At 50.4% G+C, this 17,500-nt stretch overlaps 1 protein-coding gene and 1 long non-coding RNA gene across 2 annotated transcripts in view; one reads left to right on the top strand and one right to left on the bottom strand.

The window, feature by feature from the left end:
- LOC127008884 (uncharacterized) overlaps window positions 1–5,583 on the bottom strand; it is a 115,659-nt gene extending 110,076 nt beyond the window's left edge. The window contains exon 1 of the long non-coding RNA XR_007761402.1: window positions 5,444–5,583. This is a non-coding gene — a long non-coding RNA (uncharacterized LOC127008884). The remainder of the gene's footprint in view (window positions 1–5,443) is intronic.
- LOC127008882 (A disintegrin and metalloproteinase with thrombospondin motifs 7-like) overlaps window positions 1–17,500 on the top strand; it is a 131,209-nt gene that overhangs the window by 110,999 nt on the left and 2,710 nt on the right. Inside the window, exons 11-22 of the mRNA XM_050881325.1 lie at window positions 2,674–2,920; window positions 3,552–3,761; window positions 3,878–3,983; window positions 4,085–4,212; window positions 5,480–5,727; window positions 11,239–11,356; window positions 12,843–12,980; window positions 13,094–13,432; window positions 13,623–13,772; window positions 14,170–16,230; window positions 16,741–16,881; window positions 17,490–17,500. The exon at window positions 17,490–17,500 is cut by the window's right edge and continues 183 nt beyond it. Coding sequence (XP_050737282.1) covers window positions 2,674–2,920; window positions 3,552–3,761; window positions 3,878–3,983; window positions 4,085–4,212; window positions 5,480–5,727; window positions 11,239–11,356; window positions 12,843–12,980; window positions 13,094–13,432; window positions 13,623–13,772; window positions 14,170–16,230; window positions 16,741–16,881; window positions 17,490–17,500 — 3,897 coding nt within the window. The remainder of the gene's footprint in view (window positions 1–2,673; window positions 2,921–3,551; window positions 3,762–3,877; window positions 3,984–4,084; window positions 4,213–5,479; window positions 5,728–11,238; window positions 11,357–12,842; window positions 12,981–13,093; window positions 13,433–13,622; window positions 13,773–14,169; window positions 16,231–16,740; window positions 16,882–17,489) is intronic.

Genomic DNA, 17,500 nt, shown 5'->3' with positions numbered 1-17,500 from the left:
AGAAAATCCTCCCCAGAAAAGGAGATAAACAGAAGAAAGAATGACAAGGTACTAATTATAAAGAAAGAGGAGGAGGCTGAGGAGGATAAAAACGCCAGAAAAAGGAGGGAATAGATAATACACAGAGACATAGGAATAAAGAGGAAGGCGAAGAAATGTCACCAGGGAGGAAGATACACAAAAGGAAGAGAATGAGAAGGAACAAAGGACAAAAGAAACGAAGAGAAAATGAAACAGCAGAAATAGTAGCAAAGGATAATAAACAGGGAAAGAGGAAACAGGGAATAAAAAAAAGCGTCACCAGCGAAGAAGATACACAAAAGGAAGATAATGGGAAAGAATTAGAAGCAAAAATAGACGAAGAGAAAAAGAAACAGCAGAAATAGTAGCAAAGGATAATAAACAGGGAAAGAGGAAACAGGGAATAAAAAGAAGCGTCACCAGCGAAGAAGATACACAAAAGGAAGATAATGAGAAGGAACAAAGGACAAAAATAGACGAAGAGAAAAAGAAACACAGCAGAAAAAGTATCAGAGAATAATAAACAAAAGAAAGACGAAAAATAAAATAAAAAAGAAACGTCACCAGCGAAGAAGATACACAGAGGAAGAGAATGAGAAGGAATTAGAAGCAAAAGAAATGAAGACTGAGTGAAGACAAGCAGTAAGAAGAGAAAAAAATAACAAAAGGTGGTTATGGAGGTAAAGGAAGACAGGTATGCTTAGATAATTAACGAATATGGATGGAGAGGAATGGGAAGAAAAGGAGAAAAACTGTAAAAGAAGCAAAAAATATAAATGAATGGAGACGAAGCGAGAATGATAATGGTAGTGGTAGTGGTATTACTAGTGATGACGTTGATTTTGCTAGTAGTAGAAGCAATAGTAGTAGTAATAGTAGTAAAAGGAGGAGGAAGAGAAGAAAGAAGTAATATCTCCTCCTCTCCCCGTCACACACTACAGGCAACATCAATCAACCACAACAATATGACAGTGTGACGCGGCCTCCATCATTATCAAACAAGCCAGGAGGGAGGGAGGGAGGGAGGGAGAAGAGACTCGGCGAAGGACACCACACGTCGAGGAAGCACAAGGGAAGGCTGGAAGGGGGCTGGGGACGCTATAGGGACACTCTTATACCTTTCTTCCGCAGCCCCAAAGTCCCACAGCCCCACAGCCCCTCAGTCCCACAGTCTCACAGCACCACAGTCGTTGGAGCCAGTAAGGGAAGGCAGGAAGGTGGCTGGGACGCTATAGGGACACTCATACCTTTCTTCCGCAGCCCCACAGTCCCACAGCCCCACAGCCCCTCAGCCCCACCCTCGTCTGACCCAGCAAAGGAAGGCAGGAAGGAGGACAAGAGAGAGAAGAAACAGGAGCAAAAACAAGACAAGCATTTAGATTGATGGATAGACAATTGGGGACGCTCTTACACCTTTCTGCCGCAGCCCCACAGTCCCCAGCGGCCCCACAGTCCCCTCAGCCCCACCTTCCTCTGAGCCAGTCCCCCGTGCCCCGTGTCCCCACAAGACGCCGGGGCAGAGGGACGCGGCCGGACAGGTTTCCCGAGTGTTTCGCATTCATGACGCACCCTGAAGAACCCGAGGCGAGTCGCGACATTAAGGGCGAAATCTTGTCGCCTTCCGTATAGAGCCCGACACGGCGAAGTTAATGGCGTCGATGTCACTCCGGGAGCACCGATCGTGTTAGTGTGGCGTCGTTGCTGTCAGCGTGGTGTTACAAGGTGCGGGGTGTTGAGGGGGTGAGGGGCAGCGGGCACAGGGTTCGTCTGTGCAAGAGAGGAAGTGGTCACCTGAGGAACAACGGTATCAAGGCTCAGTGCCCCGGAAAATAGCAAAAAAAAAAAAAAATAGTTTGTCTTGCTTTCTAACGCCATAGCCTGACATACGATAAAGGGGGTTAAGGGCAGTGGACGCCTGGCCCTCCGTGGCCTGCACTAAGATGATACGGGTCAGCGTGGGGCCATGGGTCACCTGCAGCGCAAACCCAGACCCGCCGCAGCGCATGACCCCGCCGGAGGTCATGAGGGTGTGGCGCAACGGGGTTTCTACTCGAGTCACAGGGCGCTTGGTTATTGAGGTCACGCACAAAACTTTAATTGCCGGCTGCCAGTGTGCTATTGTGCCAGATTTCTCAACTCCTTTTTAGTGTGCGGTAAACTCGAGATAATGACGCTCGTCACGGCGAGGCGACGCTCGCACCGCGGCGCCCTGCAGGGGGAGCGGCAGGGCGCGGACACTTTCCCCGCAGAAACAAGGTGGACTAAATGCTTCTGTGCAGTGTGTGTGTGTGTGTGTGTGTGTGTGTGTGTGTGTGTGTGTGTGTGTGTGTGTGTGTGTGTGTAGGTGAGTTCAAGGGTGTGCCTGCCGACTGGCACTTAACGTGACATGATCCATTAGAAGCTGTTATCAGCGTGGACAGTGCGGTGCTTATGGTCCCGGCCTGGATCGTTGGCCACACGGGTTCACGCTGCACGCCGCCGCATCGTGGCGTGGGAGCGCAGGGAAATGTACAAAGAAGGTGACTGGGAGTGACCGAAGGTAAGTGGGTTTTGAGTGGGGCCAAGAGCAGTTGATCCTTTCCAATCTTTCTTTGTCAGCCAGTCTTTAGTGCCCTCCCTTCACCCCCTAAGTGTTGCCTCGCCCCCTTCCAGTCGCAACTGGGGGTCGTGCTTAGAGGACGAGCCGCCGCGGGTCGAGTACACCTTCCCTGAGCTGCCTCCCGGCGCCATGTACGACGCCAACCACCAGTGCCGTCTCAGCTACGGTCAAGACGCCAAACATTGCGCCGACATCGAGGGCATGGACAGGGTGTGCCAGACGCTGTGGTGCCACCGGGACAACCGCTGCATCACCAGGATGGAGCCGGCCGCCGAGGGCACCCAATGCGGCAAGCACAAGGTAAGTGTCCCTGGACCCCCGCGCCTCCCGCTGGACCAATCACACGTCTCTCCGCGAGCCTCACACCTCGCGGCACACACACACACACACACACACACACACACACACACACACACACACACACACACACACACACACACACACAAACACACATTTTCTCTGTGTGTCAGCAATAATGATTCATATAAAGATTAAAGGTTTTGTTCAAGAAACACGTCTCCTGAACACGGGGCTCCCGCGGTGCTGGCTTATCAAGGGGGCCGAGGGAGGGTGAGGGGAAAGCCAAATCTGTACAAAATTGCATCATGCTTGGCTGAGCGCGGCGCGGCGCTGCGCGTCAGGGATTCCTTGCCCTTACATTTTCGAGGTGTAAATGTGGTGCTGGGTGTGGGCTGCATAATGGCGGGACTGAAAACTTACGAGGGGAATATTATAGGTCGGTGAAGGGCCTAATTTTGAGACTACATAAATATGTTTATGGTGAGATGCTGGTGTGGGCTGGCGAGGTAATGTTGGCGGGCCTGTGCATGATGTGAGCGTCATGACAGCCTCCACGCCACCAGCCTCACCACACAAGGGCGTCGCACCCCTGGAACTCCATTAACCCTTGCCACCCGTCACTCTCACCCAGTGGTGTTCTGCGGGGGAGTGCGTCACCATGGGGGAGCGGCCCCAAGCCATCCATGGCAACTGGGGCGCCTGGTCGTCTTGGTCGTCGTGCACACGGAGCTGCGGCGCCGGTGTGGCCGTCGCCATCCGCCACTGCGACAACCCTTCCCCGGCGAACGGCGGCCGCTACTGCACCGGCGACAGGAAGAGGTACCGCATCTGCAACACTCAGGTGAGGCGGCGTGTGTGTGCGGACCGATGGGTGCAGTGCCATCTTGATGACTTGTGTCCAGTGTGAGCAGCAGCGGTGTCTCACACTGACACCTTTTCTCCCTCCCCCCTCTACAGGAGTGCCCAGAGAACGGCGTGAGTTTCCGCGCCGTGCAGTGTGCCCAGCACGGCCAGCAGCCCTACAAGGGTGAAAACCGCACCTGGCTGCCAGTACTCTTCGACCGTAAGTACAGCCACATGGAGTTTTCCATTCCTTACATGTGAAACAATATTGCCTGTCTCGAGATGTCCACGAGGCTGACGCTGTCCGCCGCTGCTCCCCAGACTCGCCGTGCCAGCTCGACTGCAAACCAGACAACGAGTTCTACAGCGTGAAGCTGCGCGAGACGGTGATTGACGGTACCCCCTGCAGGCCCGGCACGCGGGACATGTGCATCCACACCGTGTGCAAGGTGTGTGTGTGTGTGTGTGTGTGTGTGTGTGTGTGTGTGTGTGCCGTGGAGTAAAGGGCAGGTGTCGCCGGGCCGCAGCGTCCCCGCCCGTGCATGCATCAGGGAGCCAGGCCGGGTCGCCGCCTGGCCACCACGCCCCGTCCCCTCAGCCGACAGTAATCCTGACCAGCCTGAGAGGGTCTACTTAGGGCTTATCATGCACTTGGCTGCTCGTGTGTGTGTGTGTGTGTGTGTGTGTGTGTGTGTGTGTGTGTGTGTGTGCAGGGTGGTTTGGTGATGGGTGTGGAGTGATGCATTCATATCTCGCTTTACCCCCTCCCCCCTCTCTCTCTCTCTCTCTCTCTCCGAGAGAGAGAGAGAGAGAGAGAGAGAGAGAGAGAGAGAGAGAGAGAGAGAGAGAGAGAGAGAGAGAGAGAGAGAGAGAGAGAGAGAGAGAGAGAGAGAGAGAGAGAGAGAGAGAGAGAGAGAGAGAGAGAGAGAGAGGGGAGGGGGGGGGAAGGGGGGGAGAAAGAGAGAGATGAGCCAACCGAATCTATACACTCTTAAAACTAAAGGGGACGATGTAAGGAAAGGAGGAGGAAGAGGAGGAGGAGGAGGAGGAGGAGGTGATATGAAAACCACTCACCACTCAGTTGGAGGAGGAGGAGGAGGAGGTGATGTGAGGCACCGACTTGTAATACTTTGTTTGTGTTGGCGCGTGTTGCCTACGAGGTGTCGTGAGCCATTTTGGGTGGAGTGGCCGGGTCGTGTGTTTTATCTGTCGCCTCAAGTGTGTGTGTGTGTGTGTGTGTGTATTTGTTTTAGCACCCCCCTCTCCCCCACTCCACACACACAAACAAACTCATTGGTTGCTTAAGATAAATGTCAAAACACAATCTTGCCCTTTCTTCTTTTACTTAACCTCATCTCTTATCAAATTTTCTTTGTTATCTCTCTTCTTTCTCGTTCTCTCTATCTATCTCGCTATCTCCGCTTTCATAACATCCTCTTTAAAAGTCTATTTCGTATTGCATTAACTTCAGCAGTATCTCATTGTCCAATAAACTCTTCCTCCTCGCATTATATTGCTTCCAAGAAAACAACATTCTTTCTCTTATTGCTCAAGTCTGCCTGTCTGTCTTGCCATCTTGTCAGCCTTGCCCGTCAGTCTATTAGTCAGTTTTTTTCCTGCTCACTCTCTCTCCTCACACACACACAGGCACGCACACACAAAAAACACTCCTTTACTTACCTAACTGACGAAGGCGCTGCTGGGGTCTTTCTGTAGAGGGTCACCTGTGATTGGACCATCGAGGGCTCGGCGCAGGAGGACCGCTGCGGCCTCTGTCACGGCGACGGTACTCAGTGCGTCACCACCCGGGGCGTGTTCAACGAGACGCGCGGCTCAGGCTACGTGGAGGCCGTCACGTTCCCGAAGGAGGCGAGGAACGTGAGGATCGAGGAGCTGAACGACGCCGCCAACTACTTCGCCATCCGAGACAACATCACCGGGAAGTACTACCTCAACGGAGACTGGTGAGTACGTGGCTCTTGAACTTCTTGGTGGCCTTGGCGTGGTGGAGGCGTGGCGGGTGTAGCTGAAGGTGGATAAGGGTGCGTGTGTGTTCAAGAGGGAGTATACACATCAGGTTAAACTTTTGCGTGCCTGTGGGGTTTCAGGTTTATTTTTCTAGGTGTGGTTTTGTGATTGTGGAAGTCTTTGTAGTTCCCTTCTCCCTTGCAGGTGTGGGTTTAAAGGTTGAGTCTTCTGTATTTCCTTTAGTCGTCCCTCTGAAGGAGGCATTTCCTTCTACTAAACACTTCTTTTTTAATTGACGTTTCTAGAAGTGCGGTTTGAGTAGACACGTTTGGTGGGCCTTCAGCTCCTCTTGACCTATCTTCAGTTGGGTACGGGAACAAGGAAGAGAAAGGTGATACGGGTCTTCCTGTAAGGGTGAGGCTCCAGCAAGTATAGATAACCTTTAGTATTGTCTGAAAGGAGAGTCCCAAGTAGGATGCGAACCTCTCCTACTTCGTGCTTCTTCAGAGGGGAGGTTGGAACGTCTGTCTGTGTGTTTGACTTCTTAGGTATTAGGGTCTGTCTTCAGTTGGATCTTGACATAAGGGTGAGGCTCCAGCACATATGGATAACCTTTTGTATTGTGTGAAAGGTTAGTCAGAGGTAGGATGTGAACCTCTCCCGGTTATACCTCCCGGCGTGTTGGCTCCCAGGAATTAGCGCTAGAAAGTCGCCGCCAAAGGTTAGGTCGTCCAAGCCTGGGAACGATTTCTTCTCAGGTCAGACGAGTTTTTCCTCCGCCTCCTCCACCTGGCCGCCCCTCAGCGATGCCCACGACGCCGCCTTCACCTTCCCTGAAAAGAAAAGAAAAAAGAAAGAAAATCAGTGGCTTGGTAAATGAGTGAACTGTTTTAATCTTTTTTAGCAGCTTGTGAGATTTATTGTTTGTACATATTAGTGAGTGAATGAGATAATGAGTATGATTATGTTAATGAGATTCAATTATCGTAATTATAGATCAATATGGACATAAATTACGCATAAGTTTAGGAGCTCGCAGAAAAAATGGAAAGTTGAAAAAATGGTGAATGGAAGATTAAAGAAAGATAAATTGGGAACAGCTTTAGCCACAGAAAAAAAGCGAAAGGAAAAAGGACTAAAGCGATAGACCTCAACGACGGATAAAAAAATAAAAAGACAGAGAAGAATCCCAACACTCAACTTGAATAAACAACAGAAAAAGTTAAGCTAAAACCGAGTGAATGACGTATAAATTACTACGTTCAACACCAACAAAAAAAGAATTAGAGAGAAGAAATAAGAAAAAAAAATCGTAAAACTCAGCTTGAATCAACAAGAAAAAAAAAACGTAAACAAAAAACAAATGACATCTAAATTACTACAATCAACACCACAAACACACAATAAAAAAATCTAACAATAATAATCAAAATCTCACACTCAAGCAATATAAATAATAATAATAAACACAGTAATTATAACTCTCCTTAGCATTCACAACCACAAAAGGACAAAGAAAAAAAAAAAAACACCATCATCTTCCTACAAAAAAACTCACACATCAAAAGTCATGGCGGAGATAGAAGGACGCCGCGTGCTTGTTTTTCACACCTGTGTCTAATGAGTCAGCGCGCGCGTGGCCTCTCAGGTGAGTGTTTCGTCAGGTACACGGCGGCGTTGTTTGGGTAGACTCAAGGCTTTGGGAGGCTGAGATGCAAGGTGCGAAGGAGAAGAAGAGGGAGAGAGGAGAAGGAGGAGGAGGAGGAGAGGGAGAGGAGGCGTAAATCAAAAGAGGAAAGAAGAGTAGAGTGAAGGAGGGTGGAAGGAAGGGTAGAGGGAGGGATGAAGGGGGAGAGGGAGAGGAGCGTAAATCAAGAGAGGGAGGAAAAAGAGAATGAAGGAGGGGAGGAAAAGAAGGGGAGAGGAAGGAATGAAGTGAGGGGAAGGGGAGAGGAAGGAAAGCGACATAAATCAAAGGAAAATGACTAACAGTAAGTGTGAATGAGAGGAACGAGGAGAGGAAGATAAAGTTTGTGGGGTGAGGGAGGGAGGAAGGAAGAAGAGGGTAAAGGAAGGAAGGGGAGAGGTAGGAGGGAGAAAAAAAAGGGAGGAAGGGAGCGTAAATGAAGGCTCAAATGACTAGTATATGAGAAAGGAAGGAATGCAGAGAGGACGGTAAAGTCTGTGGGGTGAAGGAGGGAGGAAGGAAGAAGAGGGTAGAGGAAGGAAGGGGAGAGGTAGGAGGGAGGAAAAAAAGGGAGGAAAGGAACGTAAATGAAGGCTCAAATGACTAGTATATGAGAAAGGAAGGAGTGCGGAGAGGACGGTAAGAAGTCTGTGGGGTGAGGAAGGAAGGAAGAAGAGAAGAAAGGAAGGAAGGGGAGAGGGGAAAAGAGAAGGAGGCATAAACCAAGGCTCAAATGATTAGTATATGAGAAAGGAAGGAATGCAGAGAGGACGGTAAAGTCTGTGGGGTGAGGAAGAAAGGAAGGAAGGAAGAATGAAGGAAGGAATGGGAGAGGGAAAGAGAGGAGGCATAAATCAAGGCTCAAATGACGAAGTGGAACGCAGAAAGAAAGGTCAAGTTTGTAGTGAAGAAGGAAGAAGAGGGTGAAATATGGTATACGGAGACTGAAGGAAGCAGGAAGGAAGGGAGGGAAGAAGAAGTGAGGGAGAAGGAAGGGAAGAGGGGAGGAAGCGTAAATCAAGGCTCAAATGATTAGTATGTGAAAAACGAAGGAATGCGGAGAGGAAGGTAAAGTTTGTGGGTGCGAGAGGAAGATGCTACAAAGAGAGTGAAGGAGGCTGGAAGGGAAGAGGTGAGAGAGGGAGGGGTGAAGTGAGAGGAGGGAAGGGGAGAGGAGGCATAAATCAAGGCTGAGTGACTAGTATGTGAGGGAGAAAAGAACACAGCACAGGGAGAGGGTGATAAAGCTTGCGGATGAGGGAGGAAGATAGTAACAAAGATACTGACGGATGCTGGTAGGAGAGAGGAGGACAAAGGAAATGGGAACAGAGATGATGGTGGTATTTGGACTAGTAAGTAAGGGAGGAGAGAACACAACACACAGAGAGGATGACAAAAGGAGGGAGATGGGATAAAGATGCTGAAAGATGCTGGTATAGGAAAGGGGAGGACAAAGGAAATGGGAACGTAGAAGATGATGGTAGTTGGACTAGTATGTGAAGGAGAAAGAAAAATGGAGAGAAAAGTAAAGTATGTGGAAGGGGGAAAAAGATGATGAAAGAGGGTAGGAGAAAGGAGAGACAGAGAGGAAAAGAAGACCCAGAAGATGATGGTGTTTGAACTAGTTGAAGATGAGGCAAGGATGGAAGGTGGAAGAGATTAACAGATGAAAATGAGGAGAGAGAAGAAGAGAATGATAATGATGGTGATAAGCAAAGAACGTAGATAACAAGACAAACAAGAAAGATGGAAGAGACAGTGAAAACAAAGAAAAGCTGATGAGAGGCATTAACAGATGAATATGTGGGTGATGATGAAGAGGTGAAAATGAGGCAATAGAAGAAGAGGATGGTGATGATAGTGATTAGCAAGAGTAGATAACAAGGTGAGCAAGAACGATGGAATAAAGAAAGTGAAAGAAGCTGAAAATAAAACCGGGGACTGAAATTAAGTGAGAGACGAAGATGATGATGACCAGGTAGATAGATGGACAAACAGACAGGCAGGTAGATATGGGAGGTAAACGCAAGAGGTGTGAAAGTGAAAGGTAGGTGGTAGGGTAAGGTAAGGGAGGAGGAAGGGAGGGTATTAAAGGTGTCGAGGGATGGACAGGTAAGGGAACAGGTGAGGGAGGGGCAGCAGGTGGTGGCTCTCAGGTGTGGGTCCTCTCTACACACACATGGATGAGGCATAACAAAAAGGAGGAGGATGACCACATTACGTCTTGAAGTCTTAAGGTAATATTTTCGCCGCTGTAGCACCCGGGGAAAGGTAAGGAGTGGCGGTGTAGTACTTTAAGCGGTTTACTCGTCTCTGGGGTGGCGCTGTTTGCTGTAAAAGATCGTGTTCCTACTACTGATGTGTCTTTTGTGGGTATGGGAGAATAATAACTTTGATGATGATGTTAGTGATGATGAGAATGAAAATGAAGCCTCCCGAAATTGACCTCTCTTTTGGCCGCTCATAACTTTTGTCTCTATAGGGCTTTTTTTTATACCTTTTTTTGTTGCCCTTGAGCTGTTTCTTTAGCTGTAAAAAAAAAATTGCATCATGAAGGGACGTAGTAGAGGCAGTTAGGTAATGAAGGAAAACAGGAAAATAATGACTATACGAAGCGGGAAAGGAGAAGGAGGAAGAAAAAGTATAGGTGGAAGAGAGAACCCCTGAGGAACCATATAAAAAAATCTAAATAATTATGATCAAAGAAAAAAAAAGGTAAAATAAGACATATGAGAACGAGGAGGAGGCGGAGGAGGAGGAAAGGAAGAAGAAAAATATAAAAAGAAGAGAAAGCCTCGGAAGAACAATATAGCAAAAAATAAAAACGTTACAATAACACAGGAGAAACGAGGAGGAAGAGGAGAAAAGGAAGACGATGACGACAAAGAGGAAGAGGAAGAGGAAGAAGATAGAGTCCGGGAGAAAGGTGAGGGCCCCGCAGAATCATGCACCTGTCCGCTGAACGTCTGCTGAAGGAGTTATTTCCCAGCGGGCGGATGAGGGTGCTCACGCGTGTTTACCCTCACAAGTGGCGCGCGCTGGCTCCCTCTCCCCCTGCCCGGAACCCTTTGAAAAACATTACTGTCTCCCCGCCTCTCCTTCCCCTCCCTCCCTTCCGCCACCCATCTTACGCAACGCCGCCGCACGTGGGCCTCCCTAACAGGTGGGGCGGCACGTCCTTGAAACACTTATACAACGACAGGAGTGTTAGGAAACCACGAAGAGGATTGAGTGTTAGAGGGTGTTGTGAGGGTTTTAGTGGTGGTAGGGTGGCGTGGTGATTTTGGTAGTTGGGGTGATCTGTGGTGGTGACGCAAGATGGTGTATGTGTGGAAGGAGGCGGAAGAAGAATATTAGTGGTGGTAGTATTAGGTGTTGGTGGTTGTGGTGGTTAGGGTAATATGTGGTGGTCACCTTGGTAGTTTAGGTGATCTGGAATGGTGACAGAAGAAGAGGTAATGAGGAAAGGGAGATAAAGGAAAAGGAGATACAGGAAAGGGAGAAAAAGGAATGGGAGTAAAGGAAAGGGAGATTAAGGAAAAGGAGGTGAAGGAAAGGGAAGTAAACGAGAGGAAGGTAAACGAAAGGAAGATAAAAGAAAGAGAGGTAAAACAGAGGGAGGTAAAGCTGGCTATGATGAAGGATATCGTGTGGCATTGTCGAAAGGAAGAACCAGATGGCGTTGATATCGTAAATAGTGGTGCTTATGGTGTTGTGTGAGGGTTAAGGTGCTTCGTAGTGGTGCTGACGGTGCTGTGGGGTGGTACTGAAGGTTCTACATGGCGGTGCTAAAGGTGTTGTGCCGTGTCTGTGTCTGCAGGGTTATCCACTGGTCGGGGGAGTACAGCGCGAACGGGGTCATGATGTATTACAACCGAGAGGGTGAGACGGAGAACCTGCTGCTGCCCGGCCCCCTCAAGCGACCCCTCACGCTCATGGTAAGTTGATTGCTGTTGCCTGGCGTTCTCTCGTCTTGCTGGTGATATGTTCCTTCCTCTCTCTCTCTCTCTCTCTCTCTTGGGGCTGCTTCTTCGCCTTCGTCTTCCTCTTTTTCCATTTTTCTTTCTTGTTCTTTCTTTACCTATTTCTTTTTTCTTTATCTCTTTTTTTCCAGTGTTTTCTTGGCCTCCTGTTCCTTTCCTCCTCTCTTTTCCATCTCTTTTGTTTGTTTGTTTTCTGCTTTTTATCTTTTTCCTCCTCGTTTTTTTCTTGTTTATCTTTTCTTGTCCTCCCGCTACTTTTTCTTTCTCTTTTTCCATCTTTATCTTGTTCTTTCCTTTCTTCTTTCTTTCTTTTTCCTGTTCGGGTTTTTTTTTTCTTCTTTGTCTTTTCTTGTCCTCTTGCTACTTTTTCTTTCTCTTTTTCCATTATTGTTTTGTTCTTTCTTGTCTTCTTTCTTTCTTTTTCCTGTTCGTTTTCTTTTTCCTCTTTTTTTTTGCCCTCCTCTTCTTTCTCCTGTTTTCTCCTTTTTCTCTTCTTCCTTCTTCTCTTCTATCCCCTTTGTATTGTTTTCTTCCTCTTCTTCTTCTTCTCCGTTTGCTCCTTCTAAGCTTTCTCTTCTTCTTTCTCCCTCTTCCACTTCCCTTGGTCTTATGTTCTCAATCTTCTCCTTCCTACTCCTCGTCGTTTTCCTCCTCATTCTCGCTCTCCTCGTCTTCCTCTCATTCTCCTTCCGCGAACCCTCTCCTCCTCCATCTTCATCCCCGTTTCATTACTTTCCTACGTCCACACTCTTGTACCTACATATTTTTTCTTTCTCTTTTTTATTATTTCCCTTACTATCTCTCTCTCACACTCACGCTTTTATTTCCTCTCTCTCTCTCTCTCTCGTCATTCCTCGGTTACCTTCCTTCCTTCCTTTCCTTCCATCATCAATAGTTGCCTCTCACTCCGGTCCTTTGCAAAACTCGTTAAGTGAACACAAACAAACAATGACGCAATAGAGGAAGGCCTTCACAATTACATACAGTCACAAACATCATCGTCATTTTCATCATCAGCAGCAGCCTCATCATCAGTAGGACACGTGATCTTTATTTTCTTCACTTGACACAGAGGAAAAAACGCAAGAAACGCGAAGTTCTCTTGGAAACGTGAAACCAATTGACTTTTATAGAGGTTCAGTGAAATAAAGATAAGATATTTCTATTTCCAACGAGAGACGAGCTTCAGTTAGGCTTATCTAGTGTGTACGTGTGTGTGTGTGTGTGTGTGTGAGAGAGAGAGAGAGAGAGAGAGAGAGAGAGAGAGAGAGAGAGAGAGAGAGAGAGAGAGAGAGAGAGAGAGAGAGAGAGAAATGAAATTATCTTCTTTCTAACCATCGTCTCCTTTAAATCAGAGCCAAACACACACACACACACACACACACACACACACACACACACACACACACACACACACACTAACGCTGCCGTGGGGCCCCAGCTTCTGTTCCAGACGGAGAACCCGGGCATCTCGTGGGAGTACACGCTGCCGCACCCCAACGCCACCTACACGCCCACCTTCTCCTGGCACCACACCGACTGGTCCGTCTGCACCGTCACCTGCGGTAGCGGCACTCAGGTGAGCCGCGGATGTACCTTAGACTCAGAGAGTGTCATGTGGTATGCTGACGAGTGGGTTTGGTGTGTGCTCCGCGGCCTATGCTAACTCTGCCGCGTCTGTGTATTGTGCAGGTGTCGCAGGTGCAGTGCATGGAAAAGGAGGCGGGGCTGGTCGAGGACCGCTACTGCAGCTCACAGCCGCGCCCCAAGGACCGCTCCCGCACGTGCAACACCCACGCGTGCCCCGCCTGGTGGTGGTCGGGGCCGTGGCAGCCGTGCTCCGTCACCTGCGGCGACAACGGCACCAGGCGACGCACCGTCATCTGCGTCCGCTCCTTCGGGCCCACGGAGCAGATGGCACTGCTGGACTCCGCCTGCGACCACTCAGCGAAGCCCCACGAGACAGAGGCGTGCCCCAGCCAGGCGCCGTGTCTGCAGCTGCTGGAGTGGAGTGTTGGCCCCTGGAGCAGGGTGAGTGCCCGCCGCCTACCCGGCTCAGAGACGATTCAACAGGTGCAGGCTCACTATATGAATAAGCAAAATTATGGGCGAGGCTGAGTAACCCGTGTCTGACCCTAAATAGGATCCATGACACGGCATATTAGCAACGCTTAGATCGCTGTGAGCGTGTAACCACCCCCCTCCCCTTATGTGTTTCCAGTCATGCGCCCAGGACCCCTGCGAGTACGAGGAGAGGGAGGTGGAGTGTGTGGCTCCGCGGGGCACCTGCGACGCCCTCTCGCGCCCCCCGGACAGGCGGCAGTGCGGGAACATCACCTGCGGCGAGTGGGAGGCCGGCAGCTGGTCCAAGGTGGGTAGCGTGTCCATAAACACAGGTGTACCTTGGCGAGGCTCCATGAACAATATTTTTATGAGAACTTCACTAATTCCGCGGCGATGCACCACCGACACCTAATAAAGAGGCGGCGTTGTGTGATCTGCCATAACCCAACGCAGGTATTTCCTTGTTTGGAGAATATTGCAACACCGGAAATAGTGAAGTTCTGAGAAGAAAATTAATACGGTCACGGGGAAAAAAAATCCAACTTCCTCTGTTACATTTTCACAGCAATTTAATTTACGCAATACACCAATACCTCCCTCGTGTCCTTAGTATTGTGTGTGTGTGTGTGTGTGTGTGTGTGTGTGTGTGTGTGTGTGTGTGTGCCGAGTTACTCAGTGTTCGTGCCCCTCTTCGTCATGCCCAGTGTTCGGCGCCGTGCGGGGAGGGCGTCCAGTTCCGGCATGTGTCGTGCGTGGGCGGCCTGGCGTGCAGGGAGAGGGACGAGCCACGCAGCGTCAGGGAGTGTGCCGGAAACTGCCTGGAGGAGGACACGCAGCTGGAGATTCACGAAGTACTCTCAGAAGACCCTCAGGAGACCAACTCACTCCCCACGACCACCACCACGACCACCACAGCCTCTCCACCCTCCACCATGCCCTCTATTCCCCTCACTCCAGCCTCCACTACTACTTCTACTCCTTCCACTATCATAGACTCCACTACCTCTCTTTCAACTCCTCCAGCACCCTCAGATTCCACGACCACAACCTCCCCTACCTCCACATTAGCCTCCTCCACCTCTGTTGCGACCCCTCCATCCTCGACCTCCACTACCTCACCTCTATCCACCTCCACCACCTCCACTACCTCACTCCCACCCACCGAAGCATCCACCCCCACCGACACTACCCCATCTACTTCCACCACCATCACCATTACTACCTCGCCAGCACCCACCACCGCCAGCACCACAGTAAGCACCACCACCACCACACCCCCTCCTCTCAGCCCCTCCACAGCCACCACCTCCCCTACAGTCATCTCCACCACACCAATGTCTACGCCCACCACAATCCCAGTGACTTCTGACCCCTCCACCACCACAACCACCGCCACCACCTCCACACCACCCTCCACAACCCTGACTACTCCACCTGATGCTTCTTCGATCCGTACCACCACACCACCGGCCCTCGCCTCGCCCTCCACCCCCCCAAAAGAGACGAACATCCCCTCCACCCCTTCCTCCACCACTAATGAACTGCCTGACCCAACTTCCTCCACCGTCGCCTCCACTCTGCCACTCAGCCACACAGCGGACTCTCCTGCTTCTGAAGGCCACTCATCTTTGCCTTCAACGTCTTCCGCCGCTTCAAAAGAGACCCAAACAATGAATGAGGCTTCGTCAGGACAAGTTCCGGCCCCGTCCTCCACAGCCTCGCCCCCTCCTGCCATGACGCCCCCAAGCACGCCGGACGAGGAGGCAGCTGACTCAGCCTCCACCAGCTGGCCGACCCGCGTCCCACAAGCACTTGACCCCGACACCTCAGACTCCACCGACCCCCTCACGGCCTCACCTAGTGACGCCGCGCGTCCCGAGGAAGCTGAAATATCTCCTGGTGCTAAGGCGGAAAATGACGCCATTGCCACCTCTGACTATGACACAGAGAACATGACAGTCGCTGTGAACGACCCTGCCCTCACCAGCACTCAGGCTCCTGACGCAGAGCTGGTTACTGAGCAACCCGAGAGCCAGGAATCTCCAACCCTCTCAGAGCCGATGCAAATCCCCAGTGTCCATTCAGAGACTCTCAATGAGATTGATGTCGATTCTAAACCGCAAGTGTCGAAGGCCAAGACTCTCCCTGACCTCGAGGCTTATCAGGGCGATGACGCGACGCTGCCTGAAGTGACGTCCACTCAGGAGAAGCCGCAAGACTCCTCACCCACCACAGCCTCCAGTGAAGGTGCAAAGCATGAACTTGATGCTTCTCCTGAGGGAGCCGCCACTGTGGCTGAGCTTCCCGAGGGAGTGGATGCACCGACGTGGCAGGCGGACCCAACCACCCCCGAGGGACCTGCAGGACCCCTGGAAGGCGCGGAGCAGCCCACGACGTTTGAGGAGACGGTGGGAGAGACACGTCTCGAGGAGTACAGTGAAGCCACCGTGCTGGAGGAGCCGTCCCCGGAGGCCACGACGCTTGAGGAGCACAGCGACGTGGAGGAGGAGCGGCCGCAAGGGATCGCAGTGGATAAAGTCGATGTCGATGACTTCGAGGTGATCGAGATCGTAGAGTTGCCACCGAAGGGGAAGAAGAAGAAGAGTCGAAAGAAGGTTCTTCTGCACACGGGCGTGGAGGCAGTGGACGCCCTACACGACCTGGTGGAGGAGCACGACGCCCGCACGACCCCTGCACCCCTGCCAGCCGGCGCCGGGAGCAGCGTCGTACCGCAGCACCGGTGGAGCGTCGGCAGGTGGTCAGAGGTGAGCCATTAATCTTCCACTGAGCGGCGACCGTGGGAGCAGCCGCTCATATCACTCGCCACAATAACTTCACCTTTACCCTCCACCCACTCCTGATCTGCATACAGGAGACTGTATCAACAAATAACAAATTGCTCGGTTCATAACCCCATCAGTCAGGCCCGCGTGGCAAGAGGGACATACAGGATGAGACGATTTTCTTTAATATCAATAGCGCACATAGTTGTCCATTACACCCATACGCCTCGCACGCCTCCTTCCCACTGTTTGGTGCCTCACATGGAAGGACATATTTACACATACATACATGCTAACAATACACACCTTTGTTTGTTCTTAAGATGTCAATATGAAATAAAAATAAAGTCCTTATGTCCTAAAGAAAGTCCTAATAGCGCTTTTTTGGAGGACAACAGGACATGACACACTAATATCAAGACCCTAACTCTGTGTGTGTGTGTGTGTGTGTGTGTGTGTGTGTGTGTGTGTGTGTGTGTGTGTCGCCTGCAGTGCACGGTGGAGTGTGGCGGCGGGTCGCGCGAGAGGGAGGTGGTCTGCGAGGAGGTGAGCGACAGCGCCACCAACGGCACGCTCGTCGACGCCAAGCTGTGCCCACGCCCGCGGCCGTCCAGCCTCCAGCCCTGCAACACGGTGAGTACGCCACCTTGCCGGGCCCTGACGATACCCGCAGCTCACTTTACACACTACTCCAACCTCACTGACAGCCTACACGTCCCTTCCAACATCACCATAATGCCTGCACCTACACACATAGCAAGCACTGGTACACAAAACTAACAAGGATGATGATATATATATATATATATATATATATATATATATATATATATATATATATATATATATATATATATATATATATATATATATATATATATCACATTCCTTGTTCACATCATCATGTCTTCATGTTATAAATTTCAAAAGGTCTTCTCTTTCGTATTTTATAACACAGGCTGAAGAAATGTGACTATAATGAAATAAAAAAAAGAGTAAGATACAGGTGTTCTAAAAATAAATTTAGATACAATTGAGGACAAGGTCGAGAAGGAGGAGGAGGAGGAGGAGGGAAAGTGTAAGGCGTGGAGGCAAGGCGGGACCTCACCTCGGCGATAAGACTCACTTAAACACGCAAGGGGAACAAAAACAGGAACCCGAGCCTTGATACGCCTCGCTCCGCCACCGACGGGTTTCCACGCGCGCCTGACAGCCCTCTCCTTCTGTTCTCCCCGCGGCAGGAGGAGTGCGG

This window comes from Eriocheir sinensis, chromosome 39 (genome assembly GCF_024679095.1).
Source record: "Eriocheir sinensis breed Jianghai 21 chromosome 39, ASM2467909v1, whole genome shotgun sequence".
In the NCBI taxonomy this organism is placed as follows: Eukaryota; Metazoa; Arthropoda; class Malacostraca; order Decapoda; family Varunidae; genus Eriocheir; species Eriocheir sinensis.
Note: the sequence above shows the minus strand (reverse complement) of the source record. Positions and strands in the feature narration are given on the sequence as shown.